This window comes from Nycticebus coucang, chromosome 10 (genome assembly GCF_027406575.1).
Source record: "Nycticebus coucang isolate mNycCou1 chromosome 10, mNycCou1.pri, whole genome shotgun sequence".
NCBI classification, from domain to species: domain Eukaryota; kingdom Metazoa; phylum Chordata; class Mammalia; order Primates; family Lorisidae; genus Nycticebus; species Nycticebus coucang.
Window position 1 is genome coordinate 54,699,149 of NC_069789.1, and position 27,086 is coordinate 54,726,234.

The 27,086-nt window shown below is 39.4% G+C and overlaps 1 protein-coding gene across 3 annotated transcripts; it reads right to left on the reverse strand.

Moving 5' to 3' along the window:
• Nucleotides 1-300: 300 nt before the first annotated feature.
• CR2 (complement C3d receptor 2) lies at nucleotides 301-26,965 on the reverse strand. 3 transcript variants are annotated; one of them, XM_053608069.1, is made up of 21 exons: nucleotides 26,779-26,833; nucleotides 21,334-21,418; nucleotides 21,029-21,190; nucleotides 19,243-19,431; nucleotides 19,060-19,159; nucleotides 18,729-18,811; nucleotides 17,798-18,205; nucleotides 16,995-17,171; nucleotides 16,824-16,914; nucleotides 16,458-16,534; nucleotides 15,192-15,599; nucleotides 14,316-14,492; nucleotides 14,152-14,236; nucleotides 13,711-13,793; nucleotides 12,849-13,241; nucleotides 11,631-11,816; nucleotides 10,098-10,283; nucleotides 9,075-9,098; nucleotides 8,558-8,633; nucleotides 3,493-3,601; nucleotides 301-1,042 (listed from the first exon to the last, which is right to left on the reverse strand). In XM_053608069.1, the coding sequence occupies exons 3-20, from the start codon at nucleotides 21,102-21,104 to the stop codon at nucleotides 3,508-3,510; spliced, it is 2,913 nt and encodes a 970-aa protein (XP_053464044.1). In that variant the 5' UTR covers nucleotides 21,105-21,190; nucleotides 21,334-21,418; nucleotides 26,779-26,833; the 3' UTR covers nucleotides 301-1,042; nucleotides 3,493-3,507. The 3 variants fall into 3 exon arrangements, with proteins under 3 accessions (XP_053464044.1, XP_053464042.1, XP_053464043.1); XM_053608067.1 differs by having other exon boundaries at nucleotides 21,029-21,418; nucleotides 26,779-26,965; XM_053608068.1 differs by lacking the exon at nucleotides 14,316-14,492 and having other exon boundaries at nucleotides 21,029-21,418; nucleotides 26,779-26,965.
• Nucleotides 26,966-27,086: the final 121 nt, after the last annotated feature.

Genomic DNA, 27,086 nt, shown 5'->3' on the forward strand with positions numbered 1-27,086 from the left:
TTATTTTCTCAATAGTTTAAAGGCTGGAACAGAGAAAATTCACGGCTAGATCTAGGGTGTGGTGGGAGAGGCTGAGTGGGCCAGCTGAAGGTGTTGCCTGGACAAATATAGAAGAAAGTCTGGAGAGTGAAGTAATCAGATCTATGTGCTGAAAGTCTGGCCGAAGTGACCAAGAGATGGGATCCAGAATGAATAATGATTAAATCACAAACTCTAAAAACCCTGTTTTTCAGAGAGTATGCCTGTTATTCAAGAGTTCACTGATCATTGACTCTGAAAAAAAATCATGTAAGGCAAATGTTGTTTTTTATACATACAATTTATGTATACAATTCAATGGCCCATATACACATTATCGAATGACATTTTACAAGCAATTAGAGCTTATGACAAAACTTCTAAGGAAATATCCAAAGCTTAAATTGTACACCAAATTTTTGGGATTAAAACTTGACTCCACGATTTCAAAAAACGCGTACCAATTGGAATCACCAAATGATTATAGAAAGGAAAAGTATTACAGTATTGGGTAAAAAACTCAAACCAAGGGGGGGTGAGTGAAATGTTTAATGATGTCAAAGAAACAAGCTACTTTTATTAAAATAAAACCAGATATCTGGATAAAAAGGTATCCCCATCATAACCACGGGAAATACTTGTACTTTGCTTAAATAATTAAAAGCACGGTATAACCCAAACTGAATGGTAACAGTAAGTATGTTGTTCACAAAAAGAGAATCCAGATATGAGAACAACTCCTTTTAGTGCCTTCCTTAAAAAGGCAATACCTTTACAGCCATGTAATTATGTATAGCCACAGCCTGGCTTCACACATCACAGAGAAAGTCCTTGAAGAGCACACCGCAGTGAAACTGGGCTCCCATCTTCACCACGAAGAGGTCCTCTTGGAGGTGAGTGTGTATAGGAAGTGATAGCTTATGAAATCATTCCATCAATCTGGAGACCACACCAAGAGACTTGTTGATATGGGAGTGGTTTTTTTACAATCAATGTTCAGTTGGATTTCAAGCAATGAAGCACACTGAAATAGAAGATCATTTCTGTTTAGGGGGCAGCGTTAATAGCAGTGGAGCAACTAAAAGTTTAAATAAGAGTGTTAACCTTAGTTCTATGTGTGCCCCTTATAATTGTTATAACCAAGGAAGCATCAAGGCTATCAGAGGATATCATTTTTTTTTTTGCAGTTTTTGGCTGGGGCTGGGTTTGAACCCACCACCTCCGGCATATGGTGCCAGCACCCTACTCCTTTGAGCCATAGGTGCTGCCCAAGGATATCATTCTTTTAAGAGAGTCTTCTTCAGATAACATGACCTAGAATAAATCACAACTACATTTTATACATATGTAGTTAACATTGATTGATAAATAATTGATAAACATGAAGAGAACAAAATGAGGGAGACATGGAGGCAATATTCTTCTTCTCATTCCTATATTCATTCAATAAATATTTGGTAAATAGCTTCACTCTGGACACCCTCTGGTTTGGATTTATAGGTCATGGGCATGATCCTCGTCTTAGCTCCCAACTCTGTGCTCCTCCTCCCATTTCCTGCCACTGCCACAATAGCTTTTCTGTACCTTGTTCGTGGTACTTACTCTTGAGTCTTATTTGTCTTACTAAACTAAGTGCCAAGAGGGCAGAGGTTGCATCCTTCTTATATTTTATAGATTTTGTAGGAGAAAGTTGTTTGAAACTTTCAGCGTGAATTTTACCTTTGCCAATTACTGGACCTAAGCCTTTATCTAAGAGAATCTTTCAGCCTTGGTTTTCTTGTCTTGGATATTATTTCCTCATCTTTGTATCATCTTAGAGTAATATGTGGGTCATTATGAAAGTGTTGAGACACACAAAAATCAAGAAACATAAACTGTGTGGATGGGAACAAATGAAGCCCTCCTAGCAACACCCAAGTTGAAACTTGCATGGGTGAATCAGAAAGGACGCTGTTGAGTGTGAGTCTTGGAAGTGAAATAATGGACCATAACATGGTCTGTCTCAAAAATTTTCGTAGTGACCTTTGATCCCACCTTTCAAAGTGGCAGTGAGGGCTAAATGAGAAAAGGGATAAGAGACCCCCAGCCTAATGCCCGGTCAGAGTTCTTTTCAAATGTTCACCCCCATTTGCTCTGGGAACCTCAAGTGGACACCTCGTGTTGCCTGTCCACCTCTCTGCACTCCCTGCCATTCAGTATTCAACTCTCCATTCTCTATTTAATGACTTCTCCTTCCTCCTTGACTTTCTAACATCTCCCTTCCCAGCTCATCAATTTGCTTTCTATTCACTAAGAAAATAGAATCCTCTGGAGAGAGCTTCCACCCATGCACTCAAAGCACAGCCCCCACCTGCCCTCTGCTGCACCTGCAGAGTCTGTTCTTCCTCCAGTGACTAAGGCACACCCTGTCCAAGATCAGCTCCTCTGCTGAGGCAATAGATCCTGCCCCTTCTGGCGCACCCAGACCTTGCCCCAGCCATTCTTCCCTCTCGCCACTTCCGTTAGTATCTCACATTTAACATCTCCTAAGAGGAAATCATGATTATTTTTCCCTGTCCCACACTTCATATTTTTAATCATCTTAATTAATGGTAACTACCCTTTCAGTTGCTCAGGCCCCAAACCTCTGGAGTCATCACTGATACCTCCTTTTTCCTGTCATATTCTGATACAACATGTCAGCAAATCCCATTGTTGCTGTCTTAAGACTACAAGTGTCATCTGACCTCCTCTCACCAGCCCAGTGGTAGACACTTACAATTTCCTGCCTGGATCATTGCAGTAGCCTCCTCACTGATACTCATCTTCTACCCTTGGCTTCCGACAGTCTGTTCTTAACACAGCAGTTAAGGTGACTGTGTCACTCCTCTGCTTAAAACTTTCCAGTGGTTCCCATCTCAGAATAAAAACCAAGTCATTCCAAGCACCTAGCACACTCTGTACAATCATCCTCTCCCCACCCTACCCCCTTCTCTCTGATCTCATCTCTAGCACTCTCAGCCACGGGGACCTTCTTGCTGTGCCTCCAACACGACTGATGCACACACTGTCTTATGGCCTTTGCACAGACTACTCTTTCCTCCTGCAATGCTCTAGCCCCATTGGCTATGTGGCCAGCTCCTTACTTCCCTTGAGCCTTTGCTCAAATGCCATTTTCTTAATGAAGACTTTCTTGCAGCCACCCTGTTCTCTCTGTCCTCTTGCCTACTTTATTTCTCTTTGTAACGCTTATCAAATTCTTATATTATTCTTAGTTGTTTCATTATTTAGTAAAATTTTGTTAAATGGATGAATGGACTTAAAAAAACACACACCCTAGGAACATTAGTTGGCATTAGTAGGTAAGTTAACAAGTGCTGTTCATTATCACAGAGTCAGAAGCATTTATACTGAATACTATGCTTAAGGATAAGCATAAGTGGATGGAAATTTTGAGATATAAATTAATAAGAATATTTCAATTTCATTAGATACCAGTTTGTCTTCTGATTAGCTTGCTGGGTTGTATGGATCAGTAGAATATACTTCTCGTGTTTCTATATGAAGAGCTTCTTCTTTAGGACTTTTGTTTGTATAATAATTGCTGAGCCAGAAGAAGGAAGAAAAAAATAAAATCTTAACTCATTGAACATAATTGCTATATACATGTAACTGTACTTTATATGACTATAAAGATATAACAGTTGTTTGCTTTCCATAATTCCCAACACATGGTAAGAACTTTTCATGGATGATTCATTTTATGGTGAAAGGTATCCTATGATGTGTAAAGATGACCTATAAAATAAATACCTCGCTAGGCTCCTAAGTGACTAAGTCAGAAGCTGGCACCAGGCAGTTTTACCCCAGATCCCAGACTTATATAATTAGCAACTACTAGTCCTAAATTGAAGAAAATATTTCTTAAAAAGCTTTTATTTTAGAATATGATCGTAACTTTACCCTTCTGAGATATAATCTTACAGTCCAACTTAAAAGACAATCTTTATATTTTATGTTTAACTCAAAATCTTTGCCTACTCACACAGTACTAAAAGTTTTAAATAATTTTCCAGAGAAGGTTTTCACTTTCACCCTTTGAAAGCATACGTATTTCCCTATATTTCTAAAACCACTTTGCCATAATTTCTGAATGACAATAAAATGTGATAAAACTACTATGTAGAACTCCTAAAATGAAGTTTTACAAAATTACTGGAGAAGAAAGATTACTACTAAGGACCCTGACAACATATCATTCACCACCACATTTAAAAGGTCAGGGTGTAGGAGATACAGTAAAGGAATATCAAATGGTAATTTTTAGGTCCATGTGAAATTTAGGCTTGGTTAAAATATTTTAGATGGCTAGAGAAGAAAAGAATGGTCACTTTCAAATATGTAGGTGACTCCTAACCATATTTAATTTTGTCACTAGACATTCATTTAAAATTGACTACTCATCTCATTTTCAAAAAGTACGTAAGACAGCATAAAGGTCTGTATGATTTTTCAGAAAAGAAATTGAAGTAGGTTAACAAATGGAAATAAAGAGAGTGACACAGGAATTTAGTTTAATAGATAACATTTGTGTCATATGAATTGAGGCACCTAAAGATGGTATGTGATATAATCATGTTAATAAACAATAATATTGGAACATTATGAATTATTTGAGCTTGTAGGCATTCCCCAAATTTGCAAATTTTCCTGCACATGCAGTGCTCTGATAACAAATTTAGTAGCATGAAGGAAACCAGTAACAGACCACATTTTCTATTTTTTCAATTTTCTATTTACTCTTGGCTAAAATTATCTTTTAACTTCCTGTGAGGAAAGCTGTGCCAATGGCTTCCCCTTCCAGACATTTTCTCTCTTGAATTCCACGAAATGACTCACTTTCTCTTTGCCTCTCACTGTTCCTTACCTTCCTGTCTTTTAGACATTACCATCCCTATGAAGTCCATTCTCATCTCAGTTTTCACCTATTCCGTTCTTTTTGGTCTCAAGGTTTCCATTAAGATTTTAGTGTCACTCACCCGAGTCTTGGGCCTTCCGTTAAGTCCTAAATCATGAACAGAGTTGAACTCACCTTCTTCCCCCACAACCCTGCCCCTCTCCTTCCTCTTTAGTGAAGCGCTGGGTCTACCTAGTCACCTTCATGTCAGTCATTCTACACACCTCCTTCTCCCCAGACCCAAGTCATCAAGTCCTGGAAATCCTTTCCTCTTAATAGGGAAGATGCCTCTCACATCTGCTCTATCTTCTTTGTTCCTGCCACTGTCGATCAGGTGGCCAGCACAGCCTTGCCCCCTTTCTTGTGAAAATGCAAATCTGAACACCTTTCCTTGCTTAAAGATCCTGTGAGATAGCTGGGCATGGTGAGTCATGCTTATAACCCTAGTACTTTGGGAGGCTGAAGTGGGTGGATTTCTTGAGTTCAGGATTTTGAGACCAGCCTGAGCAAGAGTGAGACGCTGTCTCTATCAAAAATGGAAAAACTAACCACGTGTTGTGGTGGGCTCATGTAGTCCCAGCTACTTGGGAAGCTGAGGCAAGGGGATCACTTGAGCCTAAGAGTTTGAGGTTGTTATTAAGTTTTGATACCACAGCACTCTATCCAGGACAATGAGGTGAGATTTCATCTCAAAAAAAAAAAAAAAAAATGATTTTATAGGATAAATTGTGGCTTCTTGTCCTGGCATTCAAGGATTTTGATGACTTAGCTCTTATAGATCCTTATAGATGTCCCCAATGTCTGCTAAATGGAACATCAGCTCCATGGGTTATTAAAAGCATTATGTGAAAAAAAAAAAAAGAGTTCTATAGTCCAATTAAGTTTGGAAAACTTGCATTTAAAATAAAACAGTTCTCATTGTTGCCATATTTTAAATATTCTCATGGCCACTGTAAATCTTCACAAGAAAAAAATATATATATAATATGCAGCATTTCCCAGTCTTATTTGGGCATAGAACACCATTTCTCCTGAAGTCATTCACAAAACCAAGATTGTGTGGGACACATCCTGATAAACACTGTAATCTAAGCACAATCCAAATGTAAAGTTTGGCCAGACTGGCCATACTCAGCCTCTCCCAGATCTGGAATAAGCTGTGTGGGTTGTTCCCAGATGCCCTAAGTATGTAGCTTCAATGTGACTTCTTCATGTTGGATGCCTACACTAGGCTTTACGCAACTATGAACAGGGGCATCAGACAGCACTGGTGGCACGGTAAATGATGCTCTGGCTGACTTAGCATGCTAAGGGAATTTTGCTGGAGTTTTGGGGTGACATGGTTATCCCCCACTTGAAGTTACTGAGACTTGGTAAAATTTTACCTGATTATTCTCCCAACACTAGCATATGTCGAGACTCAAGAACCTATGCACATAAAACATTCCCAGGCTGACACCTGATGGTATCCTTTGTACATGTATATTCTTTGCACAGATCAGTATTCTACAGTTTCTATGAGGTACATGTGTCAGGATTTTTTATGCCATGCCTCCACCTGACACTATGCCACCTCTGCTTCAATCACTCTCAACCACAATATTTCCCAGCCACATCACATTGGTTATGTGATGGAAAGTCAAGCTTCTGGGCCTTTACTCACACCTCTCCTTCTATCTGGAATACTTAAGAATAAATAGATATGATCATTATCTCCTTTCATATTACTTCTATTTTTCTAATACCACTGAAATTTTTAAAAATCCATACGTGTATAATGCTAGATAGAACCACATAGGGAAGTGTTTATAGCAAATTGCTGATATTAATCACATCTTTTATGACACTATAACTCTTTTTATAATTATATCTTTTATGCTATGTTTCTGGGAGGAAATAACGAATATTTTGAATAAGTCAGTTCTTCCCATATAAATATGTAGGTTTAAGGCACTTCCTTCAAAATCCTAACATTTTATTTTCTTCTGGGGGTGGGGAGTTGTGGTACAAATAAGTCTATAGTCTACCTCCAAAAATGAATAAAAGAAAATTTTAAAATAATTTTAAAAAGGAGAAAATGGAACTATCTCAAAAATACTATTATAAAACTACAATTATTAATAGTGCTGGCTCATAAAGACAGGCCGATCAGGGGAACAAAATCTTCCACCTCTATGTCACATATCTTTGAGAAAAGTACCAGTTTATAAAAAAATTGAAAAGGTACACTTCATCTTGCACATAAAATGACAAGCAAATGGTGAAGAGATGGCTTACTCAAAATAGTCTTTGAAAAAATTGACTATATATAAAAAAAGTGCAAGTGGGGTTACTTTGACCACCATACCACAAAATAAATTCCTGCTAGACTTGGGTGTTAAAAAATCATTAAAAGTAAATTGTAAAAAGATGTCTAATTTCTGGATAAGAAAACAAAACATAGCAAGGACAGAAATCCAGGAGTAGATTTAAATAATCATGAAGACAACTAAGTGAGAGAAAAGATTGCTTGAACAAATGGACATACCTACTATGTTTCTGAATGAGAATACTAAGCAAGTTGCCAACTTCTCACAAATTAATCTATGCACTTAAATGCAATCACAATATGTTAGTTTTTAGAAAGTTACAAATTATTCTAAAAATCATCTATAGGAGCAAACAGGAGTGAACAGAGAGAAACCCCCTCCCCCAAACTTATAGTGGGTATTCTTGCCTTGTCAGATATTATAATACTATAAAGGCATACTAATTAAACACAAAGTGATTTTACCGGAAGACTAGACAAATGAATGAAGCAGAAAGGGAGGATGAGGAACACAACATATCCAGGTACATTAATTATGTGATATCTGGAAAAGTCATTTGGCAATATTTATTATGCATATTAAATGCTCATACACTTATCCTTAGTAATTCTAGAAATCTATCCTAAAGAATTAAGTGGGTATGGAAAAGGTGTTTCTTCCATCTTTATATATTATTAAAATAAGTGTAGAATTAACTTAAAATTGCCACACTAAATAAATACATATAGTAGAACAATATGCTGTTAATTAACTAAAAAGAAAACATGATTTAAAAACATATAAAATATGGGGCGGCACCTGCAGCTCAAAGAAGTAGGGTGCCAGCCCCATATACTGGAGGTCGTGGGTTCAAACCCAGCCCTGGCCATAACAAAAAATAAAATAAAAGACATGTAAAATATGAACATTAGTCTAAATGGGAAAAAAAGATAATAATGCCAAATTTCAGTTTAAAAAGAGAAAAAATAATATAAAAAAAGGTCAGATAGAAATATGCCCAGATATTTGTAGTTGTTCCCACTGGGATTGTTTTTTTGGGTTTTGTTTCCTTTCTATTCTCTAGACTTTTTATAATGTATCATCATCTAAATAAACATCACTCAATAAAACAAATTAAGTATTGAGTATCCTTTAAGTCTTAATGGAAAGGACTTCCTTTCAGAAAACACAAGATACTTCATTCTAGTTGTCACACTGTGGTATTCATTTCATATAACTTGTGCTTCTATATTTAGTTTCAGGCAAGAGACCCAAATGTTCTGCACATTTTGGTCAAAAGTGCATTTGAACTTACCGTTCTTTGTGTTTTAGTATCATGTATAATGTGACACCAATCAAGAAGATAAGAAGAAATGCACCTACAGAAATACCTAGAAAAAAAATCTAGTATCAAATACCAGACAAACGAGACCTATATTATTTTGAACATATTATGGGGGCCTGTTGCTAGTGGTGGGGAAAATGTTATGTGACTCTTACATTTAACTCTTCTTGGCCATAAATACTGAATTCCTGAATAACCATACTTGGACTCTATTCCAAAGTTACATTTTGTAATGTGACATGCATATGAAAATATCCTACAACACACACAAAAAGATCATTTCTTATGAGTTAAACTTGAAAAATATTAACACGTAAGATATAGGGCCTCTATCTAGTTTTACGTATTTTTATAAAACGTCATAAGAACTTTTCCTTTTTTTATTGTTTGGGATTCATTGAAGGTACAAAGAATTAAGTTACCCTGATTACATTTATTAGGTAAATTCCCTATAAGAGCTTTTCTTCAAGTATTTAAGAAAACTTACCACAAAGAAGAGGAGCAAGTGTACCTAGAGAAAACACAAAATCATGAAAATATCAGTCCAGTAGCATAATTCAATGTAGGCCTAAGTTCCATAGTAATGTGCCAGAAGTCAACACTCAGCTCCCTCCTAAGTCTATTTAAAAGATAAATTGGAGTCCTGAGTTGTGTCACACTTTTCTTACTAATAACTCACTGGATGAATTTCCTTCCTTCCTTCTTCCCTCCTTCCTTCTCTCCCTCCCTCCCTTTCTTCCCTCCTTCCTTCCTCTCCCTTCCCTCTTCTCTCCTTTCCTTTTTTCCTTCCTCTTTCTCCTCCCTTCCTCCATCTTTCCCTCCCTCCTTTCCTTCCTTCCTTCCCCTTCCCTTCCCTTCCTTTTTTCCTTTCTTCTTCTCCCTACCCTCCCTCCCCTTCTCTCCCTTCCTTCCTTCTTTCTCTTCTTCCTCCCCCTCCTTCCTTCCCTCCCCCTTCTCTCCCTTCTTTCTTTCCTTTCTTCCTCCCTCCTTATCTCCCTCCCTCCTCTGTCTCTTCCTTCCTTCTTTTCCTTTCCTTTCTTCCTCTCTCCTTCCCTCCCTTCTGTCCTTCCTTCCTTCTTGCCTTTTCTCACTTTCATCAGGTAGGGTGAGGGAGTTCACGAATAGAAGAACTCATCAATATATTCAGCTTTATAATCAGAGCTTTCTCCAGTTAGAATGCAAATATTAATTGTTATAGTGGTACAGGAAGTAAGGCAGTCTCCACAGCCACCTCCTTTCAAAATGTAAGGTGGTTAGTTTTGCATTTTGGTTCCTTTGAAGTTAGTGTTCCTCTTTATTTTCTTTTATTAAATATTTACTCCTCCTCAGAAAGCTTTTTCTTTTCTAGACTAGATCACCAACTTCAAGTTCCTTTGCTATTGAGAGCAACGGTCTCCAACCTGTGTCAATTTAAAACCCCAGAGTCTCCACATGGAGGGAGACCCCTTGCTTTCTTGTTTCCATGGGCCCCTTACAGCAATGAAGCAGCAATGAAGCCTTTGGCACTTACGGGACCTGCAGACAGCCAAGGGAGGGTTCCACTGATGGTCTGCCTGACACTGGCTCTGAGGACTGCCTTCCAGGGTGTACCCCTCTTCACACTCCAGGGTTACGACAGCGCCATACTGATACATTTTCCTGGGCTCAAGCCCCTTCTGGATTCCATTCATGCTTGCTGGAGAACTGCAGTTTACCTCTGAAATTAAAAGAATCTAGCTGAAGCAGAGTCATATTTTGCTCTTTTACCAAGAAAGCAGAGACTATCCTTACTATAAAGGTTTATGAAACCAACTTACTTCATTCTCGGCAAGAAAAGCTTTGTTGAAATAGCATAAGACAATACCCTAGGCACAGTCTTGAAGTGTCTGCTGTTTATCTCAGTAACTTCTAGGTAATTGAAGCCAGATTATTTTCTTTCTTTCTGCTTCAGTTCTATGTTGTATAATTTTAAGTTCTTTTTAGAAAAATGCTGAGAATTGACTGGGTCATACTCAGTATTCTGAACTGCTGCTTTACCGGCTTCTAGTCTTTTTTTTTTTTAAGAGACAGAGTCTAGTTTCACTTGATCACCCTTGGTAGAGTGCAGTGGCGTCCCAGCTCACAGCAACCCCCAGCTCTTGGGCTTAGGCAATTCTCTAGCCTCAGCCTCCCGAGTAGCTGGGACTACAGGCACCTGCCACAGTGCCCAGCTATTTTTTGTTGTAGTTAGGCCGGCGCCAGGTTCGAACCCACCACCCTTGGTATATGGGGCCAGTGCCCTACTCAGTGAGCCCCAGCTGCCGCCTCAGCCTCTTGTCTTACTAATTCCTCACACCTGTGGTGCTTTCTCACTCCTGCTTTCTACTGTGTAGGGGTCAATAGTGCCAGACCTTGGATTTGAATCTTGACTCTAGTCTAGAACTTACATTAAGTAATTGTCACATTTAATGTGACTCTGGGTTGGTTACAAATCTCTCCATGCTACTGAAACCTCATCTATAAAACAGGGGTAATAATGGCACCAAGGTGGCTCTAATGAAGACTAAATCATAAAAGGCTGATAAAACGCTGTGCATACATCTGTAAAGAGCAAAATACACTCAGTGAAAGATAAGAGCTTACAAGTTATATTTCACATGCATTGTTTATGATAATGAAAATGACTTTCTGAAACTTTCATTAGAAATTGACCCGTCCTTCCACTGTGCCTCACGGGCAATATACTCAAAAGATTATTGCATTTTTTACAGGCATGTTGTCAAGTTCACATTCATTGTAACTGTCACCACAGTGTCAATACACTTAAGTTACAAAAGCACTTGTTGCTTAAGTTACAAAAGCACTTCATTTTTCTCCAGGTAAATGACTAGGTAGATGACAGCCTAAGCTTTTTTTCTGATTTTGAGATATTTAGATTCATGAAAGTATTAATCCAATTAAATGCATTTAATTAAATGACCCAAATAATACATTTCTTTGATGATTTTAAGAGCAAAGTACCTAACTAAATACATCTACTTGGCACAAAATTGACTTAAGAATAATAGAAAAATAGATAAAGCACCTTTACAATAAGGGGCAGGTTGGCTCCAGGTTCCCTCATATGTGCAAAGAAGGAGTGCCTCTCCCACCAGCAGGTAGCCTGGATCACAGCTGTACCGGATGGACATTCCAGGGAAAAACTCAGCAACATCGCCACCAGTATGATTCCCATGGGGGATCTTGGATGGAGGTTGACACCCTAAGAAAGCTTACACACCAATAAGAAAGGGTCTTTAATTCAGCACAGAGGAACACACAGCCACCACTATGTCTCCGAGTGGTAGTAATACTGAAAGGCAACAGGTAACAAGTCAAATAATTGGTTCGCAAAAACACTCATTCATTACACCCAGACCAATTTCCTGTCTATGTCATATATGATCAGAAGAAAAGTGTCAAAAGTAAAATAATGAAACATAAAAAGGCTGCGGTTCACAATTGTAATCCATCAGCCAACAGTATTCCTTTCCTTTCCCTTTAAATAGCAGGTGGGCTGTCTCTACGTGTTACACATTTAGATGATAACAGGAGCTAGGAAGTAAAGCCACCAGACATGTAAAATCAGAGAGCTCTATCCTTCTAAAAGTGGCAGCCACTGCTCAGCTGAAGTCACTGGTGTCTTGCAGGGCAGTGAAGGGGCCCTCACTGCCTGCACGTTCACTGTCTACCTTGGGCTGAAGATGGGTTTCACTTAAAATAAGAGACTACCATGCTAGCCAAAGAAAAAAGTTTTGGGGAGCAGAATTTAGTTTTGGGGTCACCAATGGTCAACTTCTGCTGTAGTCACTGAAAAGAATGAGTATGGCAGATCACAACTAAAATCATAAGGAAGATAATTCAGTGGATTTGAAGGCCCGCTTCCTTCTGCAGAACACCCAAAGTTCTCTTTCTGGCTGGTATTATAATATCAAATCATCAAGTAATATTACTGTCAAACATTTTCCAAAAAAAAAAGAGTATGTGCATTTTTCTTATTCCAAATTCATAAGAATAATAAATTCGGAGACTATCAATTTGGAAGGCAACCATCATCCTTTCCTGTGTTATTACACAACACACTAAGAAAGGAAGGGGAAAAAAGAATTGGGTGAGAAAATAAGAAAAGGTAGATACTGTGAAAAACAATATAACTGCCTTAACTTTTAGATGCTTCTCTTCAGACAGAATGGCAAGTGCAGATTCAAAACCTTTTTCTTTATTCTGTACAACAACCCATATTTTGTTCTTTAAAATGTCTTACCCTTTCTGATACACGTTGGGACACCTGGAACCCATGTGTTATCTGTATGACACTTAATCAAGTGACTGCCGTTCATGATGAAGCCGGGGTTGCAGGCAACATATACCGTGTCATTGTGGGAATATGCAGAATGGGTTTCATTGAGCTTGTATCCGTGTTTGACTTTGGGGTTAGGGCAATGAGTTATGGCAGGAGATTCTAAGCACTGAGGGGGAGGTCCACTCCAAGATCCATGTCCTTTAGAATCATTTCTGCACTGTAAATTTTTCTCTCCCACAAGATAGAATCCTTGGTCACATTCATAAGAGACTTCATTTCCATATAGAAAGTGTCCTGCCATCATGCCTGAGTGACTCCCATTGTCAATCACTGGTGGAGGTTGACAGTGAATCACTGCAGGAGAGATGTAGGGAATCCAGCATTAGCTAGTACATCAAGACAGATAGATGGCCTTCGGTCAGGTACAAATGACACTACATAGCTGTACATATTTCACATGACTGGAAAATGATTCCCATTTTGGAATCTGGATTATGCTTTTCTAAGACAACTTTACCAAATCTTATAATTATATGAGTAATGCATACTCATTTCAAAAAAATTCAGGAAATACTGTATAATATTAAGAAAGAAAGAAATACAACTCTGTTCCCAAGCCCTAGCAAAAGGGCTTATTGTTACCAAAATAGTTCCTACTTGATGATGTTGTTTCCCCATGCCCGTGCTGACCAAGTACTGTAAGATTTTTCTTATCTTACTTCCACTGAAGAAGAACCCAAAGGCTTCTGTAGAAGCAGTTACAGCTAGCTGGCCTATCTCACCCTCTATTACCATTGTCAGGTTTTTTATTTTTTTAACTTACCTTGACAAAGTGAGTTTTTTTGGAACCAAACCCTATTCTCAGCATCTTGACACTTCTGAAAAGCATATCCAGTGAACTGGTACCTACAGACAGACAGAGTATAATACATTTCCTTTTCCCAATATCACATTTCTGCAACCTAGCCTCTTCAAACCACAGACTCAGAGAGTCTTTTAAACAAGAAATTTGGTAGACAGGGCTTAAAACTCTCAGCTTTCCAGGTAAGAAACGACTTTAGACTTAGAGGTACTCACTGCAAAGCCCTTTCCATGTCAAGTATGGACTGACAACTCAGAGTTGCTAGTTAGGGCATTGGACCCTCATGTTCTCTGTAAGCATGACAATGAGAAGCCTCTAAAGGGAATCCCCCAGACAAGCTAAGGGTAGATTCAATATGCAAAACAAGGTGGATACCCTTCCTCAGACTTCATTATCTCTTACCCATCTGGACAGGAGGTATTAACCAGTTCCACGCGTGAATCAACTGGAACTTCCCGAAAGTCCTTTCTCACAGGCTGACATGCTTCTGGAGGAGCAAAAATGGAATAACAGTATTTATAGATGCCTTGTATCAAAGGCAAAGACAACTCTGGAACTGAAAGTACCTTCGCACCGTGGGGCAGAAGGACTCCAATTTCCCGAAGGCATACAGCGAATGGATTTGTTTCCCAAAAGCAAGTAGCCAGGGTCACAAGTGTAGTCTACAGTCATCCCAGAGACAAAGAGGACCGTATTTCCACCTGTGTGCTGACCATGGTGTAGCCCAGAGGGTGGCTGGCAGCCTGAAGAGAAAACTCCCCACATAAATACCAACACAAGGATTTCGACTCAAGAATATTACATATTTGACATTTCACAGCAGACGATCTGTAACTTTTTTTTTTTTTGATGCAGAGTTTTACTTCATTGCCCAGGCTAAAGTGCTATGACATCAGCCTAGGTCACAGAAACCTCAACTCCTGTGGTCAAGGGATCCTCCTTCCTCAGCCTTTGGAGAAGCTGAGACTAGACAGCACCTGGTTAATTTTTCTATTTTTAGTAGAAATGGAGTCTTACTTTTGCTTAGCCTGGTCTTGAACTCCTGAGCTCAAAGGATTCTCCTGCCTCGACCTCCCAGAGTCTAGGATTACAGGTGTGAGTCACTGCACCTGACCAACAATCTGTAACTTTGAAGCCAAAAATTGTGAAGCTCTAATTCATGTGAATTCTAATTCAACTGAATGCTGTCCGCTCTTTTGGAGGAACTAGATCCCTTTAAGAAGGTCTTGTTATCCGCCCTGAATAGATAATCCTAGATCCAAGGAGCCATTTACACAAAGAACACACACACTTCACAGAACATTCTATTACAGAATGGAAGACGTGGAAAGTAATCTGTGCCCCTTTGCCCTTTTCCACAATACAGCTTCGGGTGGAAGATAATACCATAAACAAGAATAAGTAAGTAAATATCTCTTTCTTTTTACTTATTGGGTTTTTACCTTTTTCACAAACTGGAATTTCAGGATCCCAGGTGTTACTGGCTTTGCACCGAATCTTACTGCTGCCCTTCAAAGTAAATCCATTATTACACTTGAACGTCACGCTGTCATTGTAGAAATATGGGGGTTCTTTGCCAGATATCTTGTACCCATTTTCAATGTGGACATGTGAGCACTGGACAGCAGGTATGGAAAGGACGCAGTGGGGAGCAAGGCCACTCCAGGTGCCTATTTCCTCATCATTGCTTATACAGCGGATGGTGCTCTCTCCAATGAGGTTGAATTGCACTTCTCTCTCTGGCCCAGGATTACATGTGTAAGTGACTGTGGTTCCATATGGAACATCTTCTGAGGAACTCCCTGTGTGCATCCCATTGTCGATGGCAGGGGGTGGTGGGCAGGTGATTTCTGAAGAGATGAAAAGGTATTGTGAGATTCTGTTCCAGTCTTATACACCAAAGGATAGAAATAAACCTGTTGTTTCCTGGAGAGTTTGGGTAAATTTTAGATCAAAGCTCATTATACATGCAAAATTCAATTTAGACATAGTTCACAGGAGAAAAAAATCTTTACTGAAAGTGAACATGCTTGATCAATATCACATTATGAGGCAGTAATGCCCAGTAGTAAATTGCAACTTAAATGCACAATTTTTTAAATAGCCAATAGGAGAATAAAAGGAATAGGGGAATAGAATTACGTTTTCTTGAGTACCATCTTTGTCCTGGGGTGACATAATAGTTTATATGGTACTAATTAAACACCTATTTTGTTACATGTACTTTCCTCATTTTAATTCTAATTTTAATTCTAATTTTAATTCTAATAACTTTTAAGTCTTAAGTCTCACACCAACCTTACAGATGACAGGCTAGACTTTCAGAAGCGTTATTTAAATTGCCCAAGCTTATACACCTATTAGTAGTAGAAAAGCAATCTGAGATCAGACCAATCCCCTGATTTCTCCATTAAACTATGGCGTACCCAAAACTAAGATGGTGGCTCATATACTCACTGTTCTCATTATTCTTATTATCCTAAATTACAAAAGAGAATCAGTACCTAAGTACATATAACTTAACTAATTTACGCAGGAAAAGGTCACAATAGAAAGACATGGCAAAATTGCGCAACTATAACTGTAGGAAAACTTAATAGAATAGCATCAAATACTGCAATTCCCATAACATGGCTCAAAATAGAAATCCTCCAGGAAGAACATAGATCTCACATGATTTCAGTTCCTATGTCATTTTTGCTACTCACCATCGCAAAGACGATTCTCCATAAACCAAGGAATGGTGCCTTGACACTGCTGGTAAACACTTTTACCTAACCGGTATCTAAAGACAAAACATCATGTCATTTTGCCACCAGGTGACCACCAAGCTAAGCAAGAGCTGTTGGCTGTAAAGCAGACTTTCCACTTTCAGGACAAAAAGCAACAGAAACCAAACATAGCTAACATCAGCGTACATTGTACAGGCATAATTTCCATGCATGGAAAAATAGTGTGATTGACACTTCCATGAACACATGACAGGAGAGGACCTTGAGATAAACTTTTACAGAGAGCTTGCAGTGGCCACTTATAAGCCAGACCTGGTTTAGGCTGAGACATACTTCACTCACCCTTCTTTGCAAAAAGGGTTAACATGTGGTCTAATAAATTGATCTTCGGGTTTTGTAAATAGCTCCTTTCCTACTAGTTTACACTCTGCCACTAAGAAAAAAGACTAGGATTAGAAATCAACTCAAGGCAATGTTAATACTGGCAAAATATCTATATTTGAGACCTGGTACCTTTGCAATGGGGGGCCCTGGGTATCCACTCTCCATCAGGGGTACAATGTATGGATTCTTTTCCCACCAGCACATAGCCAACATCACAACTATATTTTATCGATGTTCCAGGATCAAAGCGGACCCTGTGTTTATCTTCCTTTTGCCCATTGAGGATTTCAGGAGGAGCCTGGCATTCTAAAGCAAAGGAAACAACAAGAACAAAAACTCCTTAAGTAAACGAGAACAGAAGGAAACCAGGCCAAAGAAATTACCATTATTATGACAATTCCACTCTGGTGGCAGTTGAATGATACAGAAGATACCTTGTAGCTCAGATTTGGGTGATTTTAGAACAATATTTCTCAATCTTTTTTTTTTTTTTCTTTTCTGCACTTAGACTGCTGCAAAATTTTGTTCAATTCCCACTTGGTGCTGTAACTCCTCACTCGTGTCTTCCCTTTTTAAGGAATCACCTTGTATGCTTTTATGGAAGATTCTGATATACCCCTGGGAAGGAGACTTTAGAGACTTCTCTTTAAATAAATCTCTAAGACAAACAAGAATTTTTCTCCCAATAATTTTTATCTATAAAGAAATGGGCAACTTAACGATTCCTAATATTTTCCCAAGCATAGTCTCACAAAATGCAACAATGGTAAAGGGAGGGTGTTAAGAAAGCCCTTTATAAAATCCATATTCTCTATATTTAGTAGAGTTGAGGGGATTAGAAACTGGAAAATGCACTGCTTAAAGCCCAAAATCCCTTCTAATTCTTTAAAAGATGAATCAACAGCACCTTCTCTGAGTATTGGAACACTCACCCTTTTCACATACTGGGGCTGATGGCTCCCATGTGCCTTGGGCATTACATCGGATTTGTTTGCTACCCTTCAAGGTGAAGCCAGATATGCAAGCAAATACAACAGTGTCATTATAAGTGTATTTATCTTTCCATGTAGTTAATATTTCTCCTCTTAGGATCTGGGGATATGGACAATTGACCGCAGATGTAGATAGTTCACAGTGTGGGGCAAGGCCGCTCCAGGTCCCGATCTTCTGACTATCACTTGTACAACGAATAGTGCTCTGCCCAATAAGGATGAACTTCACTCCTTCCTCTGGGTCTGGGTCACAGGTATAAGTGACTGTTCTTCCATATGGAACATTCCCTGAAGAGTGGCCTGTATGTCTTCCATTGACAATAGAGGGAGGTGACGGGCAAAGAATTTCTAAGAAAATTACAGAAAGAAATGACAAGATCACAGATATACTATAAACAAAGAATGCTTCGGATGCTCCTTGCTACCTCTCTCACATCCTAGAACAGTGTAATATGAATCTGCAATGAATCAATCAAGGCAGCTCAGGCAATCTAATTTAAAAGCATGATTTTAAAGCTTCATTCTTAAGTATACCTACTCTGTTGATCCTTTAATTTTTTTAAATCAAATAGGCAATTTCCCTTTATGTACAGGATCTAGTTGCCTCCTTAGCAATTCTACATAGCTTTCAGAGAAGGAAAATCCCAGGAACCCTGTATTACTTGAGGAAGCAGAAATAAAGGGTAATTGAAGGATGCTTCAGTGAAGACGATATCTCTTAAAGAGTCCTAGTTCTTTGGTCAATAAGAGTCTTTATGGTAACGATTAAACCAAAGCTTTTAGTTAAGCTGAGAATGCAGTGTGCTACTGGACCTCCAACCAAGGAACAAGCCACAATTTATTCCTTGCAAACCACAGTTGCCTTACCTACCTTTACATTCTGGCATTTTGGTCCAAACAGCTTGCTGTCCAGCAATCACACACTGACTGGAAGACTGGCCTTGTAATCGATACCTGGAGACAGAGGGTCGTCATTCAGAACTATGGGGCAGATTGTGCTGAAGAATAGCAGCCTGTGCCTAAAATCCAAGACCAGCTCACTTAATTGATATGCATCCTTCCAACAGCATCACCCCTCACGGCCTCACCCCAGGCTGTCCACAGACCCTCACAGAGGAGGCTTCTGCAAGTTCCCCAGTTCACATAATGCACATATAACTCAAATAAATAAATTATGTCTTATAGACCCACTGGAAACTCACCCTTCATTACAGGAAAAGTTCACAGTTACGCCAACCTGAAGACTTGGTGGCATCTTTACCTGCCCATTGAGAAATTGTCTTGGCAGTTCGCACTCTGCCTCTAAAAATGCAAGCAAAGATGAGAAAAGCATGCAAATAACAGCACAGCCCACAGTCTTAAAGTAAATTGTAAATGTTGGATACCTTTACATGTGGGGGCGACAGCACTCCAGTCTCCCGTAGACAAACAGCGAATGGCCTTTTCTCCAACAAGCAAATAACCAGGGTCACAGCTGTATGTCACAGACAATCCTGGGGCAATGGAGCCCACATTCTCCCCCGTGTGATGTCCATGGGGGATCATGGGAAGTGGTAGACACTCCAGAGGAAAATCTTAACACACACACACACACACAACATACACATCAGGAAAAAAGCCATCAGATGATGCATCTTTCACAACCTAGATGTTGACTTGAGACATAGATCCAAATGAATGATACATGCGTGATGCATGGTAACAGCTCATCCTCACCTTTCAACCCAGACTCCTAAAGATCAAACAGCTGTGGTTTAATTGTACCCATTTTGTGCCACAAATAGTACATTATTTTACATTTTTAGTTACACTATATGAATTATATTTACCTTATGAAAAATTCAATAATCAAAAAAAGTCATTGTCACCTATATTCTCACCCTATCCTTAAGCCTATTCTCTATTCCAAAAATAGTAAGATGTCATTTACAGCAATGATTTTCAACTGGTGTGCAGAAAAAAAATTTTAAAGATTGCTTCGAAAGATGTTCAAAGTACAGTTAATTCTTTCCTTTTACTCCTTTTTTTTGATCAACATAATTTAAATGTGCTGTGGAAATTTAACTATAGGTTCAAATGTACTGTGAGATAAAAAGGTTGAAAAAAACTGAACTAGAGGGTTATTCTGGCAGACTTTAGTAAAATATTAACAGTTTTTTGGGATCCTATATGTAACATGTATATACACATATATTATCAGTCTGTGTACCTAATACATATTATTTTATCCCTTGCTTCCCTGGCTTAGTAATATGCCCATGATATCTTTTCATGTCAATACGTATACATCTACCTAAATCTTTATAAAGGCTTAATTGTTTTCTAAAGCCACTACATTTTGTGAGTATCCTAAGATCTGCCTCCAAGACTATTTATCAATAGATTGATCAACAGAATCCTATTTTTAATAATTTAGTAGTTTTTAAGTTCTTATAATCCACTTAGAATTTATCAACATTGTTCTCTATTAAGAAAAGGAATATCTAATTCTGATGGTATAAACTTTTTTCCAAATATTGCCAGTTCTCGTAATTGTAGAATTGAAATTTGTGTTTGGATTTCAGCAACAACATAGACAAAACCAAATAAAAAGGAATGAAGGATTTACATTAGTCCCTATTTTCAAAAGCATTTGATTTGAAATGTGATGGCTTAGGAGATGACTTGGAGAAAAGCTGAATCACTTCAGAGCGTGTTTAGAAGACCACAGGACAGAGAATCACCTCTGCCAGACCATATTAACAGCTATTTATAGATCAGTTTTAAATCTGTTGGATGTATTTTTACTAGTGAAGCCCACTTTTCTCACATTTCTTCTCATTTTCACAGAAACCTGGATAGACAGGTTTCCCTCAGTTCCATTGCCCCAACAAACTCTCACCTTATTCTATGAGTCTTAATCTACTTGGTTATTAGGTATGTTCAGCTGCATTTTTTCCATTATACTTCAAACTACCTTGCTCAAAAAATCAATGCTTTTTTCAATGATTAGTTATATTCTGCCACAACTAAGAAAACAAAAACAAAAACAGGAAACTGTAATTTTCACCTTTGATCTTGCTTCCTCCTTCCACCCTGTCATCACACATTCATGCCGTTCTTCCTCCAGGAGGGTTCAATATACGTGTGCAAGACCCCAACCTTTCAACTCCGTTTCATGTTTATACTCACCACTTTCACAGGTTGGTAGTTGTGTCGGCCCCCATTTTTTATTCGCTTGGCACCAAACAGTTTTGTTTCCTTTCATGGTAAAGTTGGTTGCACAGACAAATGTCACAGAATCACCATGTCTGTATGGTGGTCTGGAGCCTTTACTTTTGTACCCGTGTGGTACTGTGGGCATGGGGCAAATAGAAAGTCTATTGTAGTATTCACATATAGGAGCGGCCTTATCCCAGACTCCTTGCACTTGGTCTTTACTTATACAAAAAATAGTCTTTTCTCCAATGAGGCGGAAGGCAGGGGAACAACTGTACCTTATGATGGTATCAAGAGCTATGGGTTCAGAATACTGACTGTGCCAACCATTGTGGATGGGAGGAGGACGGCCACAAGAAATCCCTGGAAAGCAGAAAAGAACACTGTAGACAAACCAATCATAACAATAAAAGGATATAAACTTAGATAAAGGATCCAAACACAGGTCATATCACTCTTTTAGAAACAGACATTCGTCTAATTTATTTCTTACTCATAGTCCCTGCTTATTCCTAAGCTCCTAAATTCCTACCTCTCTCTTGATTCTTAGCAAAGAAATCATAAACTATTTTGATTAAGCAAAGAAACTGTGTGTCTAGAAGTTCTGAATCTAATCGATGTTAATGAAGGAACAAAAGGTAAATTTAGCACATAAAAATAACACACTAATTACATGATAATTACATGTGGGGACGTATCAGGGACTAAGGAAACAGTAGGCCTGGCTTTAAATACCCACTGTCACTCGGTAGCTATGTGATCTTAGGCAAGCCTAACCCTTTTTAATACTCAGTGTCCTAGTCTCTAGTACAATTCAAGCTACTTCATAAGGTGTGGTGAGAATCCACTGCTACATGTATGTGAACAGGGCGAGCATAGCACACTAATTATTCAATGGCTGTTTTCAAAACACACCTGGGGCTGCAGATGGTACAACCACATTTAGTCCTGGCACTAAAGGTGCTACAGCCTCACTATAGGTTATTCGTCATCCCCTGACCCCAGAACCCCTTGAAAAAGTCACCAGAAGTGAACAGAAGTTTTGTGAAAATACCTCATATCCTTCACTTACTTGTCTTAATTAGCATGATGGCTATTAATTGCCTATAGCTACTTTGGTATATGCACACTTTTTCTAAGTGAATCTCAGAATAAAGGGAAAACTTTCAACCTCCAGAACTTCCAGTTAATTTCTCCTTGGCCCCAAGAGGATGTCTTCAATAGAAGAACTGGCTTAAAAAGGCACAGCCAAATTGTTTCAACACATCAGTGCTTAAATTGGTTTTAGTAAAAGTAACTTTCGAGAACCTTTAACTTTATACTTACAGTATCTATAGTATAATAATATGTAATCAACTGAATAAATATGATATTTTGGCATACATTCTAGAACACAGAAAAGAGTGGCATACATATGTTCAAAGCACACATAATATATTTAATTGATAAATGCGTGAGAACACCAAAATTCAAGAGGCAAGATCCTCTTGAATTTTGAATATTTTTTTGAATTTTTTTTGTTTTCCGCTCCAGTTCACAGACATGAAATGTATTATTCCAGAGTGCTGCCATTCCTTCCAGGACACACTGACTATAAGATTTGTTATTTAACTGGAACCTTAAACAATAATGGGCAGCAAATCATCACCAGAACAAACCAATTTTCAGTTGCAGAAGGAATTAACAACTTCTCTCAGTAGATAGTATGAATGTGTTCTGTCTTTTTAAGCATTTCTGGCTTGTGGAGAAAAGGTCATTTGTGATTCAGCCAAGCTACATGATGACTTCAGACTAGGAAAAAACAGAGAGGGGCAAAAATCCTATCAATTATATCCTATTTTGAATTCTTCCTCATCTCTTTGACATCCAGGTGTCAAGGTTCTTTTGATCATCTAGAAGAAAAAGGCCATCTTTCATAATGAAGAAAATGTTAAAGACCTGTTCCCCAAGTTCACCCAAGAAACCCTCTTACTGAACCCCAAATCATTTATTCATTCACCATAGCAAGAGCCTTCACTTCTGAACCGAAGTTTTGCTCTTCAAATGATGAAAGGACAATTTATAGCTTTTTCTGGCCATTCATACTGCCTACAATTGAAGGAAATCAAGAGGATTTGGTTAATCAAAGTTCTTTGTTGTAACAGAATGCATAAAGAAAAGAAGAGAGAAAAATCAAAGAGGAAAACAATTATCTTTAGAGATCACACTTTGCTATGCTTAGCTAGAGGTCCTAGGTCTCAATTTAGGCCCCATCTCCTCACATTTACCCCATCACAAGCTAAGAAAACCTCTGCCTGGTGCTGAAGATTAGAAGGAGGAACTATATGCCATTGAGAAGTTGGTTTGGAATGCATCACTTGATTTCACTACAAAAAAAGAGATAAGATTGGTCCATAAAGAGTCAGGAAGCAGTTGGTTTTCCTTTAGTGGAGTAGAGCAAAGAGGACACTCACATTTGGGGAATGCTTGGCTCTAGGTTTCCAGTTTGGGGTTTCTTTTTTGGAAGGGAGGTGGTATTAATATTTTTTTCATTAATATTTTTTCAATAATTCTTACACAAAAATCTGTACATAATTAAGGCATGCCATTTGTTAAGTTTGAAGAAAACTCTAGTTTTTATAATAAAAACTAGAACCTTATAAGTAAAAATCTCATAAGTAAAATATTTTCTGGGATAGCATAGGAAACTAAAGCACAATAGAGATCTTGTAAAAGCTCAGCACATGTATGATCCTTTAAAATTTCTTAAATGAATTTACATAACTATCACAGGGCTACAGAGAAGAAAGTATGTTTATTTATTATTCTTCATTATTTTATTCTATCAATCTAGTAGAGTAATATGCCCCCAAAGAGAGCTTAGTAAATACTTTCTGATGGGTAACTAGATAAAATGAACTAGTCCTTTCACTTGTGGCCAGGTACACTGGTTCATGCCTGTAATCCTAGCACTCTGGGAGGCCCAGGTGGGAGGATTGCTTGCACTCAGGAGTTAGAGACCAGCCTAAGCAAGAGGTTCTCTCTACTAAAAATAGAACAATCAACCAGAGTGCCTGTAGTCCCAGCTACTCAGGAGGCTGAGGCAGGAGGATTGCTTGAACCCACAACTTTGAGGTTGCTGTGAGCTATTGATGATTTAAAATAATGATGATGATGATGATATCCTAGGGGACAGGTAACAATCACAAACGTGAGCATGTACCTGGAAAAGTAATTTTTCTACATATTGAGAGACAGCTCAAGTTTCAATGCAGAGATTTATATGCAGTGAGCAAGAAGCCTTCCCAGATGAGACCAGAAGTCCAGGCAAAAAAGTGCCTCCCTGGGAAGCCTTCCCAGAATACAATGTATTTAAATATCAAATTTATACATCTTCTTTCGCATACAAGTCTGAGACTGGTACAAGTGAAAGTTATACCAAAGGCATACACAGAGCTCCCGAGTTATACAGAGGCATATACCCAGTGTTCCTGAGTCATACAAAGGCAAACACAATGCTCTTGAGTCATACAAAGGTATACACAGCACTCCCAAGGCATACAAAGGCATATACAGAGCTCCTGAGTCACTCAAAGGCATATACAGAGCTCCCGAGTCATACAAAGGCATAAACAGAGCTACTGAGTCATACAAAGGCATACCCAGTGCTCCTGAGTCATACAAAGGCATACTTAGTGCTCCCAAGTCATACTGAGGCATACATAGACCTCCCGAGTCAAACAAAGGCATATACCCAGCACTCCTGAGTCATACAAAGGCAACTTCCTCAGCCACACTGCGAATCTGGGATCCCAATCTCTGGAGGGTGAGGTGTACCCCAGGAAGAACCTACATTTTAAATAGTTACTTCCAGAGTTTCTTAAACATATGCACCTGCAGGAACTGGCAAAGAGCCAAGAGATGATCTATGGCGCTAGCTACACAGTATCAGTAAAAGTCAGTAGGGGGCGTGACAAGGAACAAGGGATGGTGACAGGTGGGCAAGAGGGTAAGCAGTGGGCACATGACTATGGGGGGATCAGGACCCATGCTGAGGTGAGCACCAATTCCAAAGAGCTTAGACACCTGGAGAGATTAGATTTTTCTCCTGCAGGCAGGAGGGAGTAGTTCTTTAAAATTTTTGATCCAGGAGTAGAATAATGAAAAAAAAAATTTTTTTTAAATTTTGGTTTTCATGATTTCACTCTGTCTTGGAAACAGAGTGACCTAGAAGAGAGGAGATTGTTACACAGGTAATTACAATGTTTAGAATCAGAATACTAGTATAAGAATGACAAAAAGACAAAATTAGTAATTGCTTTAAAAGTTGACAGACAGACTCAGTCTTTCATAGGTCTGGAGTTACAAAACCTAGACAGTGACCCTGCTCTGGTACCGGGTACCTACTTGGAGTGGCTAATGAATTGGGCTGGTGAAGAATTTGATTTTTAATTGACAATATCTTGTCTGAAATTTAAAAATAGGTGAGAAGTCATGTGTGGGACTGTACCCCATGGAGGTGTTAGAGAAAGTTGTGCATATGCATTTGTTCAAAGGGAATTAATATGTAGAAAAGAAGAAAAGAGAAAAAGAGTTGAAGAGATGGTTTTGAGAAATGCTTAATTAAGGGCCAGGAGACATTTAAATGGCAGGATAGCAGACAGAGTAACTTGCAATAAACCAATATATGCAGTAACCCAGACACCTTAATAAAGTGGAGGGGGAGTGGTCGCTTGAATGCTGGCTCTACAAAAACAGGTGCCTACATATAAAGTTAGTATTGGTATTTAGTAGTGACAACTGACATCTAACTTTCATTTGCCTAGTTTCATCTAGTATTCAGAACACAACTCCGTGATATGGTAGAACAATTTATCACCAGTTTCGTTTTACAGATGAAGAAACTGAGGATCAGGTAGCTAAATGACTTGCTGAAAGTCACTCACTTATTGAGGTCTGCATATAAGTAACATCTTATTGGAAAACTAGACCTATCTTATAGCCAAGGGACTCTGATCTTAACAACTTACAATACTTCTTTAAAGTCAAGCCAATCTGGGGAAGGGGGGATGTTATAATAAACGTTGGCTGGACCTTCTTTCTGGAAGCCCACGTTATTACCGCAAGTAACTGTCACCACGAAAACTACAGTTTTAACTCACATCTCAACTTTTTAAAAAAAGTCCAGATGTTTAACGTTTAGGATCTATCGATACCACATTAAACTTTAGAAAAGCTGAGAACCATGCTTGGGAACCAGATATTATTCTTATTTAGGCAAGGGAGCGGAGGCTCAGCTGCTTTCACTGGGCAGAAGCGGAGCTCGGTGTGTGCAGAAACCCGGGTGCCAAGCCCTGCTTGCACACAGTCTAGGCAGGTTTTGGTTTGGGGGCTGGCGATGGCGCTGACTGACCTCTGGGGCAGAGAGCAAGAAGCGGCTGCTGAACCCCGGGGGCGTGGAGCTCAGGCAGAAGTCGAGCAAGCCACCTGCCACACCGGGCAGATCAGACAGCGCCCCTCTGTGGTTCAAGTTCCAATTCTGAAAGTTCCAGCTCCTGGAGAAAACTAGTGGGGACATTCAGGACCAGAAGGATCGCTGAGTTCCCCAGAGCTGGCAGGAAGCAGACAAGCGTTCCTACTCTGCTCCCACTTTCTCGCTTTGGGCTCCCTTCTTTGCATCATAGCACTGAAACCTTCCCTGCCCCAGACGCCTCCCTACCTCCGTGATCCCCCTCCCGGCTCACCATGGACACCTGGGGCGACGAGAGCCAAGAAAACCCACAGCAGGCCCGCGGCGCCCATGCCACGGCGGCAGCCCCCGCGGCGGGATGAGTTCCGAGACCTGCGAGCCTCCGGCAGTTCCTGGAGGACAGGGCAGGAGCTGCAGGCAGCTCCGAGCCGGGGGAAGCAGGCCCTTAAATAGCGCCTGGCCTCTTGTGCTAGGTTTGCGCGCACACCTGCAGGTGGCCTGGGGGCGGGCGCCACGCTGCTGTGAATGGAGGGGGCGGGGCGGGGCGGCCCCGCGAGGTGGGCGGGGTCGGTCAGTCTTGGG

What these genes read in the sequence shown, in the direction of transcription:
- CR2 (XM_053608067.1), bottom strand. Translation starts at nt 26,836, where the DNA reads ATGGGCGCCGCGGGCCTGCTGTGGGTTTTCTTGGCTCTCGTCGCCCCA. An exon ending in CGTCGCCCCAGGTGTCCATG is followed by an intron (nt 21,419 to 26,778) that starts GTGAGCCGGGAG and finishes TCTGCTTTCCAG; the next exon opens with GGATTTCTTGTGGCCGTCCT. An exon ending in TGTCGCCCCCACATGTAAAG is followed by an intron (nt 19,160 to 19,242) that starts GTATCCAACATT and finishes TTGCATTTTTAG; the next exon opens with AGGCAGAGTGCGAACTGCCA.